We start from the raw sequence: 16,263 nt of genomic DNA on the forward strand, positions 1-16,263 counted from the left end.
GGGAGAAAAGGATCATGGGGGCGGTGGCAGAGGAATTGACCACCACATTGGGGAATGGTGAAAGGGAAAGTTCTCTGGCAGAGGGGAGGAAACAGCTGGGGGCTTTAACTTCTGAGAACCTGCAGTCTGGCTGGAGTTTGGTATGCTGGAGGAGGGGTGGGGGGAGAGGCTGGAAGGTGGGTTCAGAGTGAACAGTGCGTGGTCTTGAATGCTTTTCTGAGGAGTTTAGACTTCATCATCTTGACAGTTGGGGCCTATCAAAGGTCTAAGCAGGTGGAGGGACAGCTAGATCATGATCTATTAATATTTATAATAGAAAGATAACTTGAGCCATGATATGGAGTGGAGTTGGGGAAGACAGTGATGAAGGCCACTTGGGAGGCCATGGGGAGAAGGGACAGGTGAGGAGACATGTAAGGGTTTGGGGCAGGGAGTGAGCTAGAGGGAGTCCCGCATGACTCCATAGGCAAATGACTTGGCTGCTGGTGTTAGCCCATATGGGGCGTATTGGAGGAGGAGCAGGCTTGGGTTGGCTGGGAGCAGGAAGCCAGGAGAAGGAGAGAGTGAGCTAGTAGGCTGTAGGCTTCAAAGTCACATGGATGTGAGTTTAATTCCCTGCTTCTCCACATATTAACTGGGTGACTGGGCAAGTTACCAAACTTTCTGAGATTGAGTTTTTATTTTTAAGATTTTTTTAAATGTGTTTTGGTTTTTTAGATTTTATTTTATTCATTTTCATTAGAGAGAGAGAGAGAGAGAGAGAGAGAGAGAGAGATAACAGGGAGAGGAGCAGGGAGCATCAACTTCCATATGTGCCCAGGTCAGGCGAGATTCAGTTTCTTATAGGTGGTCTTGGTTATTGATTTAGCACAGTGTCTGAGATAAGAAGTGTTCAATAAAGGGAGCTTCTCATTAGGCATTGGGAAAATAGGTCTGAACTCAGTAGATTTGTTGGAACTGGAGATAACAGGGTGGAGCTGGTAGCAGAAGCCGTGGGAATGGAGCAGTGTCCCAGGGAAGTGTGAGAGGGGAGAGAAGAGGGCAGGGGCAGAGCCTTGGAGGATTCCAACTCTGAGGGTGGGAGGTGGAGGCTGAGTGAGTGGCAAAGGTTGGATGCTACTGGAGAGACAGAAGACAGGAATAGGGAAGAGAAAAGCTTTCTGGCGGAGGGAGTGGTTCCTCAGGTATGAAGGCGAGGGAGGAGCGCTTGGGTTTGTTCTTTAGGACACGTTTCAGTGGAGTGGGAGACAAAGGCTAGGCTGCAGGGTGTTGAGAATAAATAGGAGGTGGAGGCAGTATAGAGCAGCCTGGCTGGCTGGACCCAGCTGTGGGTGTTCAGGAACAGTAGGGAATGCTGCGGAGCTGTGAGTCTAATGACTGGGACACTGGCTTCTAAGGATTTCTTCTCATCAACCTCATTTCTGTCTGTCTGTCTGACAGGTCGCCTGTGGTCAGGACCATAGTCTGTTCCTAACGGATAAAGGAGAAGTCTATTCTTGTGGATGGGGCGCGGATGGGCAAACAGGTATTGTTCCTTTCACCCCTGAGGATAGTGCAGTATGCCCTTGTGAGCCATAGGGCTCTTGTAGGCTAGAACTCACCTTCCTTAATTGACTCTTTCCTCTCCTATTCCTTTCTGGGGAACACTGTTCTGTTTCGTCCATCCTGGTTTACCCGGGGCTTCCATAGAAATGAATTGCTGAGATTGGATAGAGCATTGGAGCCAGCCCTCCACAGAGGAGTTCTGAACCCTATAAAGAAGAAAAAATGCCGCCTGAAAGGAGCTTGATTTTAACTGATTTCAGAAGAATATCATTAAGGGAGAGATGAATGAGGGATAACTTTTATCATCTTGTATATTTAATCTTTTTGTTTTTGGTATTTGTCTGAAGAGACGGTCCTTAAATTTAAGGTTTAAGTCTTGTATAAATCTTAGTTATCCTGATCCAAACTGTCTTTGCTCATTCTCTCATGTCTTCTTCCAGTCCTTGTTCATATGTGCACATCTTTTATATTGTAATGATAGCATAGGTGTGATTTTATATGCTTGTTTTATCATTGAAATTTACATAAAAATTTACATTTTCCCGTGTCAGTACAATTTTTACAGTTATGGTTCTTTTATTGGCTTTTTTTTTGAATGCACAGTTACAATTTTTAGTATTTGTATGATACAGCTCAAGTTAATTTTTAAAAAATGTTTATTGTATTGATTTTAGAGAGAGAAGAAGGGGGAGAGAGAGAGACAGGAACAATCTGCTCCTGTGTGTGCCCTGACTGGGGATTGAACCAGCAACCTTTGCGCTTAGGCACGATGCTCTAACCAACTGAGCTATCTGGCCAGAGCTCAAATTAATTTTTAATCGATTCATTTGTGCTGTGGTTCTTCAGTTCGCTATATATTCTAAATATTAATTCCTTATCAGATTTTTTTATTTTTTTTTTTCTATTTTCTGAAGCTGGAAACAGGGAGAGACAGTCAGACAGACTCCCGCATGCGCCCGACCGGGATCCACCCGGCACGCCCACCAGGGGCGATGCTCTGCCCATTCTGGGCGTCGCCATGTTGCGACCAGAGCCACTCTAGCGCCTGGGGCAGAGGCCAAGGAGCCATCCCCAGCACCCGGGCCATCTTTGCTCCAATGGAGCCTTGGCTGCGGGAGGGGAAGAGAGAGACAGAGAGGAAGGCGCGGTGGAGGGGTGGAGAAGCAAATGGGCGCTTCTCCTGTGTGCCCTGGCCGGGAATCGAACCCGGGTCCTCCGCACACTAGGCCGTCGCTCTACCACTGAGCCAACCGGCCAGGGCCCCTTATCAGATATTTGATTTGCAAATATTTTCTCCCTTTTAGCGGGTTGCCTTTTTACTCTGTTGGTAGTGTCTTTTGATGCACAAATGTTTTTTTCATTAGTGAAATTTGTGTATTAAAAAATTTTTTTTATAGTTTTATTAAGAAGTAATTGAGGGGGGAGGGGAGGAGGAGGGGCACAAAGAAAACCAGATAGAAGGTGATGGAAGACAATTTGACTTTGGGTGAGGGGTATACAGCATAATCAAATGTCAAAATAACCTGGAGATGTTTTCTCTGAACATATGTACCCTGATTTATCAATGTCGCCCCATTAAAATTAATAATAATAATAATAATAATAATAATAAAAAGAAGCTCAAACGAAGTAATTGACATACATCGCTGTATATTTTAAGGTGTACCAAATGATAGTTTGATTTCTACATATTATGAAGTGATCACTGCAGTAGGTTTAGTTATATCCACCATCTCACATAGAGCCAATAAAAAGAAAAGAAAAAAATTTTTTCTGCTTGTGATGTATTAGGATCTATTCTCTTTATGTTTTCTTTTGTTGCCTGTGCTTTTGGGGTCATATATCTAAGAAATCATTGCCAAATCCAATGTTGTGAAGCTTTTTGCCCTGGGTTTCTTCTGAGAGTTTAATAGTCTTAGCTCTTACATTTAAGGTTTTTGATCCATTTTGAGTTGATTTCTCTATGGTATTAGCAAAGGGTCCCACTTTTTTTTTTTTTTTTTTTTTTGCATATTGATACTCAATCTTCTCAGCACCATTTATTGAAAAGACTATCCTTTTCCTATTGAATGGTCTTGGGATTCTTTTCAAAAACCATTTGACCATATAAGGGAGGGTTTATTTCTGAAATCTCTTCTGTTCCATTGGTTTACATGTCTGTCTTTATGCCAGAGCTACACTGTTTTGATTTCTATAGCTTCCTCATAAGTTGAAATCACTAACTGTGAGTTTTCCAACTTTGTTCTTCTTTAAGATCATTTAGCTATTTAGGGTGCTTTGAGATTCCATGTACATTTTAGGGTTGATTTTTCTATTTCTGCAAAAAACATTGTTGGGGTTTTAATTGGGATTATATTGAATTTGTAGATCACTTTGGATAGTATTAACATCTAAACAGTATTAAGTCTTCCAGGCCTGACCTGTGGTGACACAGTGGATAAAGCATCAACCTGGAATGCTGAGGTCGCCAGTTTGAAACCCTAGGCTTGCCTGGTCAAAGCACATATGGGAGTTGGTGCTTCCTGCTCCTCCCCCCTTCTCTCTCTCTCTAAAATGAATAAATATTTAAAAAAAAAGGTCTTAAAAAAATAAAAGTCTTCCAGGTCCTTTCCTCTGTTGATATTTTCTTACTTTCAGCATTATTTCATAGTTTTCATTGTACAAGTCTTTCACCTCTTTGATTAAGTTAATTCCCAAGTATTTTATTCTTCTTGATGCTACTGTAAACAGAATTGTTTCTTCACTTCCGTTTTGGATTGTTCACACTGTTAGCATACACAAGTGCAGTTGAGTTTTGTGTGTTATTTTGTATTCTGCTTCTTTGCTGAATGCTGTTAATTTTTATAGCTGTATGATATTCTGTAGAATACACCTCAGTTGAAGCATTTTTTGTTGATAGGTATTTGGATGGTTTACAGCTTTTTGTTATATAACAAGCAGTGTTTCTGTGCTCATCGACATGCCCCCATGTACATGTGCTCAAGAATTCTAGGTACTCTGGTGAAGGTTCTGTGAGTGGGAGTGCTGGGGTGCAGGGTGTGCATATGTGTTCCAGTGACCGTTTTCCGAAATAGTTCTAACAGGTAACCTCCACAGCAGCAGGCTGTGGTGTTCGATAGTCGGGGCAAAGTTTGGTATTGTCCGCCTAGCAGTTTTTGCCTGTCTAGTGGATTTGAAATAGTATCTCATTGAGGTTTAAATTTGCATTTTCCTAATTACTATTGAGAGTGGGGATCTTTTCGTGTATTTATTGACCAGTCTTTCTCTTCTCTGAAATGTATGTGGTGTCTTTGCTCATTTTTGTTGACTTATTTGCCTTTTGCTGACTGGTTTTTAGGAAGTATGTATATATTTTCTATCTGTAGTATTTATCATTGATAGTGTTGCACATATCTTCTCCTAGATTGTGGTTTGTCTCTCGTCTGTCCATTTGAGTTTTTAATTTTAACTATATTCTGTCATTTCTAATTGTTTCCTTTTCAAATTTACCTGACCATTTTCTATAGTCTGTTTTTCCTGCTTTTATTTCTTTGAACGTTGCACAGGGAGTTAGTTTTTCATTTGTGTATTGTAATTCTCGTGTCTGAGGTCTGGAGGGTCCACATTGGCTATCTGTTCATTCTGTTCACTCTCACTCATAGTGGTATCTTTCCTCATGAGGTTAGTAATTTCTGCTTTCAGTCTCATATTTTATTGAGTTTAATTTGTGGAAACTCTTACGTGCCTAAATTGGAGACGCTTTCCTCCAGAGAGGATTTGGATTTGCTTTTGCCTGTTGCCAGGGGTCTGCTGCCAGTCAGACACCGCGTTGAGCCCCTCTGAGGAAGCCCCTGGGAGCAGCGCCGGTGGTTAGTGCTTTGCCTCTGTATGCTCCCTGCCCAGGGAGCTCCCTCCATCACAGTGTGAGAGTGACATTGTCCTTTGGGCAAGCCCTGTCTTTTCCTCTGAACTGTTTACCATCCTGGTTGCCTGTTTCTATTCGCTTTTTTGAGGGGTGGGGTGGAGGGTTTAGGTGGAGTAGGCTCTTAGAGATTTCCTTTATTTTCCAGCAAGCTTAACAGTGCATTAGAAATTGCTCGTGGTAATATATGCAAGGTCTAATAGGTTCATTATATCGTGGGATTTCGTCTTGAGAAATTTTCTAACTGTATCAGAGCTAGAAAATTCCAAGGGTTTTAAAATGATCCAGTTATAGTTACGTCTTTTTTCTCCTCTGAGAGAACATGGGGATCAAAGTTGCATAGCATGCAGAGGAGCAGATTAGGATTTTTGATAGTGTTTGTAAAGTGCTTAAAATGTGTTTGGCATCTAGTAAGTCTGTGTAACTGTTAAGGGAATAAATAATTAAAAGTAAGTGTTTTCCTTTGTATTAGGTCTGGGTCACTACAGTATTACCAGTGTACCCACCAAACTGGGTGGAGACCTCGCCGGAGTGAACATTGTCCAGGTTGCCACGTATGGTGATTGTTGCCTGGCTGTGTCTGCTGACGGAGACCTCTTTGGTTGGGGCAACTCTGAGTACTTGCAGCTGGCCTCTGTCACCGATTCCACACAGGTATTGAGGTCACCTACAGTGCGGTGCCAGGAGGAAATATAAGGTGTTAAGGGCATTTATAAGCAGTTCTTCACCAAAGTGTGATGATATAGCATGTGCTAGAATGTTAAGGCCCAGTCTGTTGGAAGACTGTCTCTTTAAGGTCCCCAGTTCTTAAAAATCCCATTAGAGCTCAGACAAAAAGCTTAGGTTCAAAAGCCATTATTATCAATGCTTTGATGACATAGCACTGGTTTAGAGCAGTTTTTTAGGTCTGCCTGGGTGCCCTGTCTTGTTCTAACGGGGATAGGATACAGTTTACCTACGTTCCTGTGATGTCACAGTGTGTTTTTGTTGCAGTGTAACCCATAGTATATGCCCCGAAAGCACACGGACCCTACGTGTGCAGCTCAGTGGAGACGCCTGTGTAACCGTGCCCAGGTTCAAGCAGCAGAACACTAGCAGCCCTTCCGATGCCCTGCGTGTGGCCTCTCCTCGCCCAAGCAAGCCACCATTAACACAATACAGAACTTTAAACGTTTGTTTAAGAAAAACTTCAAATATAAACAAAATGTGGAGCTCAGTGCATAATTAATTTCTAAATACCCATCACTCATGTTCAACAATTACTAACTAAAGGCCCATTTAAAAAAATAGAGATGTGATTCATGATTTTTAAGTATATAATTTAGTGGTTTTTAGTGTTGTCACAAGAATGTGGAACCATCACTACTATATAATTCCAGACATTTTCATTAACAACCCCCCTCAAAACAAAACATATTCCCCAAAGGCCAGTTTTGTTGCATCTATAATTCCATCTACTTCTCTGCCTTGGATTATTTTGAAGCAAATCCTAAGTATCATATTTCATCTATAGAAGTTTCAGTATGTATCTCTAAAAGAGGACTATTTAAAAACCATACTATAACCTTGGCTGGTAGCTCAGTTGGTTAGAGTGTTGTCCCAGTATACCAAGGCTGCAGGTTTGATGCCCGGTCAGGGCACATGCAAGAATCAACTAATGAATGCATAAATAAGTAGAGCAACAAATTGGTTCCTCTCTTTCTCTTTCTCTCTCCCCCCTCTCTCAAATCAATAAATCAAAAAAAATGAAAAACATACTATATTCCTTAATATTACCAAACTTTTTTTTTTTTTTTTTTTTTGTATTTTTCTGAAGCTGGAAACGGGGAGAGACAGCCAGACAGACTTCCACATGCGCCCGACCGGGATCCACCCAGCACGCCCACCAGGGGCTACGCTCCGCCCACCAGGGGGCGATGCTCTGCCCCTCCGGGGCGACCAGAGCCACTCTAGCGCCTGGGGCAGAGGCCAAGGAGCCACCCCCAGCGCCCAGGCCATCCTCGCTCCAATGGAGCCCTGGCTGCAGGAGGGGAAGAGAGAGACAGAGAGGAAGGAGGAGGGGGAGTGGAGAAGCAAATGGGCCCCTCTCCTATGTGCCCTGGCTGGGAATCGAACCCGGGTTCCCCGCATGCCAGGCCGACGCTCTACCGCTGAGCCAACCGGCCAGGGCCAACTTTTTTATTTTTTGAGAGGGAGAGAGAGAGAGATAGGAAGGGAGAGAGATGAGAAGCATCAATTCATAGTTGCAGAACTTCAGTTGTTCATTGATTGCTTCTCATATTTGCCTTGATGGGGTGGATAGGGGTGGTCCAGCTGAGCCAGTGACCTCTTGCTCATGCCAGCAACCTTGGGCTTCAAGGCAGCGACCTTTTGGGCTCAAGCCAGTGACCTTGGGATCCTGTTGATCCCATGCTCAAGTTTGTGAGCCTGTGATCAAGCCAATGACCTCAGGATTTCGAACCTGGGATCTCAGTGTCCCTTGTCAATGCTCTATCCACTATACCACCACCAGTCAGGCACCAAACTTCTGACAAATGCAGAGGGCTTTTCAATATATATTAATGATAAACTTGCACAAGGGAAAGTAACGATATTAGTAAGATGAAAAATATATTCTCTGTGGTCTGGCACAGAGGCTAGAAGTGGTTGCAGATTTGGCTCTGAGCTTCCTGGTAGCCAAAGCAAAGAGAACATGGTTATTTAAATGATTCATTGTTTCTGTAAGATAAATAGCAAATAAAGTGTTCAGGAGAAATATTGCTCTTTCTAATGCCAAGGCCTGAGAAAAATGTCTCCCAAGGCCTTCCTGTGGGGGACAGGTCCAGTGTCATGTTATTGTTATAAGTACCGCATAACAAATGATCCCAAAATGTAGTGGCTTAAAACAACACACATTTATTATCTCGCAGTTTCTGTGGCTCAGGACTCTTGGGGTGGCTTAGCTGGGTCTTCTGGCTCTGAGTTTCTCGAAGGCTGCAGTCTTCGTAGGGCTTGGCTGGGGAGGCTGTGCTTTCAGGACCCCCGGGGGCTGTTGGGAGGGTGCAGGTCCTTGTGGACTGCTGGACTCGGCCCTGGTTCCACACTGGCAGTTGGTCAGCTAATTGTTGTTGGCCAAGCCTTCCGTGCCTCCCTGCCATGAAGGCTTCTCCGTGCAGTAGCTCACAGCAAGGCACGCGCCTTCGTCAGAGTGAGCAAATGAGCAGGCAAGAGAGCCCCAGTGAGACAGGAGCCTGTGTTTCACAGTTTCATCCTGGCAGTTACTTCCCTCACTTTCGCTGGCATCTGCTCATCAGAAGCGGGTTTCTAGTTCCAGTGCCTGCACAAGGCGGGATTACACATGAGTGTGAGTGGGAGGGAACCCGCATTACTGAGGGTCATCTCAGAAGTAGCTCGTCACAACCATGATTCTGTGCTGTGGCCTAAGCCTCATCCTGTCAGTGGCGACAGTGGTATGTGTCCAAGGGCTCTCAGCTAGAGTACTTCTCGTGCTTGCCGAGGGCCTCGTGCCAGAGCCCGGGGAGGTGCGGAAGCGCTCTGAGAGCCAGGCGGCAGAGGCCAGGCCCCGCTCGCCAGCCCAGCTTCATCTACGCATACATTTTCTGGATGAGTAAGCCCCTTTATTCCTTTTGAGTCAACTTAGGGACTGTTATCTTTCAGCTGTCTCCGTTTAAAAGTGAATCTATGAAGATTCATAGCTGTCACTGAAGCACTTAAACTCTATCTTTCCAAAGTTATTCCTCAGTAGAAGCGCCAACACCAAATCCTGCTGGAAAGCTAAGTTGGCCACATTTCACTTTCCAAACCCCTGACCCTCCCATCTCTCACTGTCAGCAGATCTTGCCTCTTGTTTAATAGAGAAACCAGATGCTAACAGCTGAGAAGACCCTCAGTTTCCTTCTCTGACTCCTGTACACTCGCCTATGCCTGTACCACTCTGGACCCATCCCTTTTTCTAGCCATAGACGAAGTGTGTCTCTTCTGTGGAAGTTGATTCTTCTCTCTGCGCCCTGGAGCCCACCTCCTGCTGCTTTCTCAGAAGCCATGCTCGCTCTGCTGGGCCTTATTTCCTGTAGCTTCACCCCATTCTTCTCTCCTGATCCCGTCATCAGTCTTCACACCTGACTCACGTGCTTTCCATCTTAGTAAGGCTTATGTGAGCTCCTCATCTCCTTCTGTCCTCTCCACCCCTCCCCTTTGTTTTACCTCCTGCCTCCCTGCTAGGACAATCGTCTCAGGAAGCTTACAGTTCTGCATCTACTTCCTATTGCTGTCCTCATTTCCTACTCAGTTTCCAGTCCATTCCGCTTAGTTTCCACCCTTATTAGTTTGCTGGGTGGCTTTTGATACAGCTACTAATGATGTCCATGTTGCTAAAAAAAATAATAAAGAATCTGGAGAACATTTTTCACTCTTTATCTTTCTTGGCTTCTCAGCAGCATTTGACATTGGCCATGATATCTTTGTGGAAACCATTCTTCCTTTGCCCCTGTGACTGGGCTCTTCTAGTGCTCTCTTGGCTTTCTCATTGTTCCTTCTTGGTCTCATTTACTGGGCTTCCTCTTATGCCAACCCTTTAAATGTTGAGGATCTTCGTGGAATGGACTTTGCTCTTCTTTTCTCTGTATTCCTTCTTCAAAAGATCTTATGCATACCCACGGCTGCAGTTACCATCTGTGTGCTAATGACTGTCCAGCTCACATGGCTGAGTTCCCGACATCACTAAGTAGTATTTGACATTTCCACTTGGTTGTCTCTAGGCACTGTGAGTCCCATTCATCCGAAAGTGAGTTCATGCTCACCCCCATGCTCTGGTCCTCCTCCATTGTTACCCACATTCATCATGTTCCCCTTATAAATTCCACAGAGTCCTGCATGACCTGGCCGCCCTCTCTCCACCTGCATCTTGCACTGTATTCCCTCTTGTCCCCCTGCTCTAGCCACTCTGACCTGTTTGACCTCCCTCAGTATGCCACATTCACCTTACTCCCTTTGCACGCTCCAGCTACCTCACTGGGAATATCCCACTCTTCTCCCTGTCTGGTTACTTCTAAGTCCTTCAGGTTGCAGGAGAAAATGGAGCCTTCCCTGACTGCTCCTCCCCCAAACCAGATCAATCTCCCTGACATTCATGCTTAGAGACCCTTTACTTTCCTTCATTGCATGCAGCACAAATTAATTTTATGTTAATTTGGGCGGGCATCTGCCTCCTCCACTAGCCTAAGAGAGGGATCAAGTCTCTTGCTCCCAAGGTCCAGTTAGATGGTTAGCATATGTTCAGTGTTTGGGAAATATTTGTGGCATGAATGATTGAATTGGGACTTATCTACTCTGTACACAAGATCAGATTATTTCCAAGTTCCTACTGGTTTGTCTTCCTAACAGTGTGGACCTTTCCTTTGATTCAGGTGAACGTCCCCCGGTGCTTACCCTTCTCGGGAGTGGGCAAGGTGAAGCAGGCTGCCTGTGGTGGTACAGGCTGTGCTGTATTAAATGGTGAGACCCTCTTATAGACCCACTGGGCCGGTCTAGGCAGGTTGGAGAGGGAAGGGTCGGTGTCCACTGGACTCATAGGTGGCAGACCTCAGCCTGAGGAAGGCAATGTGGCTAGGGGAGGATCTAGTTAGATTGGGTTCAGCTAATAGAGGGTGAGGTGACATTCCTGACAAAGATAATAGCCATGGCTTGTATGTGGACAGCACAGAGCTTAGTAATTCTGTAGCAGACCTCTAAAATGGACAGTGAACTACTTTTACCCTGCCCCTTAGCCTGAGCCAGAGACTCCAGCTCTGCTCTCTCCAGGAGGCTGTGCCAAGAAGCAAAGGCAGATAGGAGAAGAGCCTGCGGGCTTAGATACTGAGATCCATGCCCCTGGGATTCAACATCTGGTACCACTGACGAGTATTAAACTTTTTATAACCAAATCATCATTTCTAAGAGTTTTAGGAATCTGGCCAGTGGTTGTTTAGTACTTGGCTCGGTCTTCTGATCAGTGTGAAACAGAGCTGTTAGGAAAACTGCCCTTCGCAGGCTCTCCTGTGTGCATGGGGGGCTTCTGGGTGATTTATGGTTGGTCCTATCCAGGTTACTCTCAGGATGTGGGAAGTGTGTATTCTGAGATTGGTGAGCTGGCTAGACATACTCCATAAGCAAGAGTTTGAAAGAGGAGAAAAGAAACATTATTTTAAATATCTGTCAGCATGTTCTTGCCAAGCAAGGAGAAAAAAAATGCATGTGAATATAATGCATCTTGGTGCAGTTCGAATTTCTAGTGAGTGAGGGCTGCTCTTGGTTTGACTTACTGACCGTTGTTTTTCCTGTAATGTAGGAAAAGGACATGTTTTTGTCTGGGGCTATGGAATTCTTGGGAAAGGCCCAAACCTACTGGAAACTGCTCTCCCTGAAATGATTCCACCCACTCTCTTTGGCTTGACGGAGTTCAACCCAGAAGTCCAGGTTTCCCGCATTCGCTGTGGACTCAGCCACTTTGCTGCCCTTACCAGTAAGTGACCAAGCTGTGCAGCCCCAGAGAGACAGCTTCACTCCTCAGGTTCAGCCCCAGACTGGGCAGCTGTCGGTTTCCATCCATCCATGCAGTGGAGCGGTACCCTTGTGTGCGTAATTAAAGAGCGGCTAATTCAGAAGTTGTTTGGCTTGAGGTTGTATATAATGTGTCTTCTTTTCATCCTGGAATTTTGTTTTGGTTCGTTTGGTTTGTGGTCAGGCTAATGTGAAAGTGAATTTTCTCAAGAGGATACCAGTCGATGGTAGGAGAGGGACCCTTGAGTGTGTTGGGGTGCTGGCGGAAACCAGCAGAGGTTGAGTAAATCCATGGTGGGTAATTTGGAAATGAATATGTGGGGCTTAATCTCATTGCCTGGCAAAGCTCAAATCCCAGTCTTGCCCAGGAACATGGGATGGCAAGGGGCAGACTTGTAAGACCATCCTGTGGTTTTGTGGAAGTAAATCTGCCTGATTTCTCCAAAGTGCTGGGGGAGAGAATGATCAAAGGGAAGGCTGAAGTGGAGATTTTTCTCAAAGAGTTGCCAGATTACACAGCCATAACATATCCAGTTACTCTGCAGACCTCCAGAATGTGTGCTTTTCTTGATTGCATCTCCTGCTCCACCACAGTGACTGTTGGTTCAGTTTGTTCCTCTTTAGTTAACTTGACTTGTCAGATTGTATTAATTTAATTTCATTTGGAGATTTTCAAGCAAATTCGCTATTTCCTTGTAATTAAAAAATCTTTCGTCTCATGGTAAGTAATTGTTTTCCTTTAAACATCTGGGCTGGGACAGTAAGTTCGGGTCATCCTTGTTTGTGTTCTCTGGCCCCATGCTCTGTGAGGACTGTTCCAGATGCTCACCATTCAGTATTGTCTGAATTCCAGGCTCCAGGGCCTGAGAGCACACAGGCCGCAGTGTGCACTGCTGTGCTGGTGGGTGGGAGACTTGCCTGACTGTGTGTTAGAGCACCGCGTGGTAGCAGTGCTGACTGTGTGTTAGAGCACCGCGCGGTAGCAGTGCTGACTGTGTGTTAGAGCACCGCGTGGTAGCAGTGCTGACTGTGTGTTAGAGCACCGCGTGGTAGCAGTGCTGACTGTGTGTTAGAGCACCGCGCGGTAGCAGTGCTGACTGTGTGTTAGAGCACCGCGCGGTAGCAGTGCTGACTGGGGCGGAGAATCCTCAGCGCCACTCAGGTGGAGTCAGCCATTTGCATCTGCAAATGAGCCCACGTCACAGGCGCTTTTTTAAAGCTACTTCAGCTTAGTAAATAAGAGTCATTGTGGACTAATTCTGAAGCTGTCAGTGGTCTATTTTCCAGACTGTTCTAAGGCTTAAACTATGTGCAAAATCATATACCTGGAGATCCACATGAAGGATCCCACTAGAGTAGATTACTTTCTGTTTGCTGTCCTGCCATGTGGCCTTTTGGGTCACACTGAAACAAAATCCCTACATAGCTTTCCCCTAAGATGCACTAGCTGCCCTCTAAGTGCCATACTGTCCTTCAGTGGAGGGAGCATCAGAGCTTGGGTTTCTCCCTTGACTCTGTGCCCAGCGTTTGCATATGGCCAGCTGGGAGTTGGAGTTGGTTGGTTTACCCTGAAGTCTGCTAACATTTTGGGGGCCAGATTGAATTGTTCTGATAAACATGTAAAATCTGAAGATGGAGGACTAAGGGGGGATGGTCAGGCCAGAGGGGCTCTAACACCTTGTGTCAAAAGGACTCCGTATATTCTCAGCCCAGATCATTTTAGTCCTGGCTTTGGCATGTCTGTTCTACTTCTGCTTGCCAGATGTGGGTGGCTCCGAGGGGCCTCTGCGCCAAGGAGTGCCCAAGCAGATGTGGATGGAAGTTGGACTGCAGGCTGGTTGTGGGAGGCTGCCCTGCCAGGTCTGGTCCCTGCCTGGAGGTTGGCGTCCCCGAGCCCCGGTCTGGATGCAGTCTCCTGGCTCTCCTCTCTTGCAGCCCTCCGCCCCTTTCCTTCTTGGTGCTTTGTACAATTGGTAATTATTCATCGGTTTGATTGTTTGTTTATTTCTAGCTGTTTGACTAGCCCCGTGAGGACAGGAACCATACATGTTTTAGTCACTGCCCTGTCCCACCTCCCAGGACACAGACACAGACCTGGCCCAGAGAGGTGCCCAGTCACCATGTATCAGGCCTGCGTATGCCTGAGATATGGAAACCCAAAGAATGACAATCATCCTACTTTGAGGATGCTCAGATTTCAGGATTTGTGGAGAGCAGTTTGATCAGACATAGCTGTGGGCAAGGGGCGTGTGCGTGGGGGGCGCAGAGTGGGCTGTGCACAGGAGCCGTGTGGCCCCCTGCTCCATGCACACGCTCATCTCCCATGTGATGGGCCTGTGTAAATCTGGGCGTGGGCATGTTGGTGGTATGGGGGCAGCATCCTTTCCCTCACCACAGCCACCAAAGAAGAAAGCATTGCTGTCTGGTAGAAACTGAAGTTTAACATTGGGCTCTGTTTGCACCGGGTTCTAGAAAGCCTCTTCTCATGACCCTTCCTCTTCTTGGAGACTTGCCCTGGCCTTGTCCCAACGCAGCCACCGGTTTTCTTTCTCTGCAGACAAAGGAGAGCTGTTTGTGTGGGGCAAGAACATCCGAGGGTGCCTGGGAGTCGGCCGCCTAGAAGACCAGTATTTCCCGTGGAGGGTAAGGCTGGACTGGGCGGACTTGAGGGCATGTCCACGGGGCACATTCACGGGATGTGGCGGCAGCAGCACCTCCTGTGCAGCTAGGACAGCACGGGTCCCCGAGACGGCTCCCCTCTCCAGTTCCCTGCTGCCCTCCTCCTGCTCTGTGGCATCAGGTGAGGCCGCTCAGTGAGGAGCCGGAGCCAGCACCCAGGACCAGCTTCTCTGGCTGCAGGCTTACTTCTTTGTGCTCCTTCCCGCGCCTGTGGAGTGAGCGGTGGGAGGGAACGCCCGTGCGGGGCTCCGGCCTCACGGTGCCCTGTAAGAAGCCTCCTCGGAGGCTCCCGTCGGGGACGTGGGGCAGGAAGACAGAAGCGTGCCTCAGAGAGGAGCCAGCTGCAGGCCGGGTGCGCGAGGCTCCGGACGCTCTGGCAGGGGGAGGTTGGAAAGGAAGACGTTGGCATGCCAGGAGCTGTTTGCAGAGGCCGTGCAGTGGAATGTTTACAGTGAATTTAAAAGAAAGCAGGATGTTTAATGTTTAGAATGCTTTACCACAGCCACCAAAGTGAAAAAATAAAGACTTTTCTTAGGGGGAAGATGCAATTAGAAAAAAAGGCCCATTTCAAAATTAAAGGGGAAAATACTTCTTTCTTCAAGTGTAGTTTATCTTAATGTTGTTTACTAAGTTTTTAAGTTCTAAAAAAAGCTATTTTTTGAATACAGAACATATGTCTTTGGTACAAAATATATTATGAAAAAAATGAGTTCCCCATGTCTTGTCCCAGGGACAGCCACCAGCCCTGGTGTCGGAAGTCCCTCCAGACAAGTGTGTGTGCGAGCCTGCGCACACCTAAGTGTTATTAAAAGTTTGATTTTAATAATCAAACTTTGAATTGTGTCAAGTATCTTTTAAAAACACATGTAAAAATGCAAAAGAAATGTATAATTTAAATAAAATAAGGATTTGTCTGTCCGAGACCCACTGCCGAATGTTTTGAGACTCTGGTATATTATAGGGGCTTGTTTCCACCAGCCCTCTCCTTGGCTGCTGGTTTTCCTGGGTCCCCGTGAATTTGGCAGGCCCTGACTCCTTTATAAACACAGTGGGTACAGTTTTTAAGAAAACAGGTTGAAATAGAAACTTTAAACTTGTTAGAAAAAAATGGTTGTGTACTGGAGTTGTCCCCAAGCTGGTTGGCACTCGCTCGCGTGTTCCCTGAGCCCGGAAATAACATTATGTGTGAGCAGTGGAGACTTAGTTGGTGGACAGTGGATGGTACCGCAGGTCATGTGAATATTGATCGTGTGAATGGAGATGTCCTACTTTTTTCTTGGTAGTTCCTTACTGCCTTCTCTTGAACCTCACCAAAAAGGCCTTTCTGAGGGGAAGCTTAGGAAACAGTAAAGCAACTGGTTTGGAGGAATGACTGCTATGACCAGGGGCTCCCCACCTGCCTTCACGTCCTTCAGGTTAGAGCGAAGATGGGTTTGAAAGAGTGAAATCTGACAGCATTTTCCTTTTCGAAATGGCTGAGCCAGGCTTTGGGCCCTGTTGTGATACGGAAGCAGCAGGCTGCTGGGGGCTGGCCCCACTTGCCGTTCAGAGCAGACCCCCTGCACTGCCTCTGTGCACTGCACCTCCCTCAGGGGATGTTG

General features: G+C 46.2%; 1 protein-coding gene across 1 annotated transcript in view; it reads left to right on the plus strand.

The window, feature by feature from the left end:
• Window positions 1–16,263, plus strand: part of RCC1L (RCC1 like) — a 51,299-nt gene that overhangs the window by 19,202 nt on the left and 15,834 nt on the right. Inside the window, exons 6-10 of the mRNA XM_066382452.1 lie at window positions 1,441–1,525; window positions 5,919–6,100; window positions 10,852–10,939; window positions 11,772–11,945; window positions 14,541–14,626. Of these exons, the coding sequence (XP_066238549.1) occupies window positions 1,441–1,525; window positions 5,919–6,100; window positions 10,852–10,939; window positions 11,772–11,945; window positions 14,541–14,626 (615 nt within the window). The remainder of the gene's footprint in view (window positions 1–1,440; window positions 1,526–5,918; window positions 6,101–10,851; window positions 10,940–11,771; window positions 11,946–14,540; window positions 14,627–16,263) is intronic.

Source organism: Saccopteryx leptura, chromosome 4 (genome assembly GCF_036850995.1).
Source record: "Saccopteryx leptura isolate mSacLep1 chromosome 4, mSacLep1_pri_phased_curated, whole genome shotgun sequence".
NCBI classification, from domain to species: domain Eukaryota; kingdom Metazoa; phylum Chordata; class Mammalia; order Chiroptera; family Emballonuridae; genus Saccopteryx; species Saccopteryx leptura.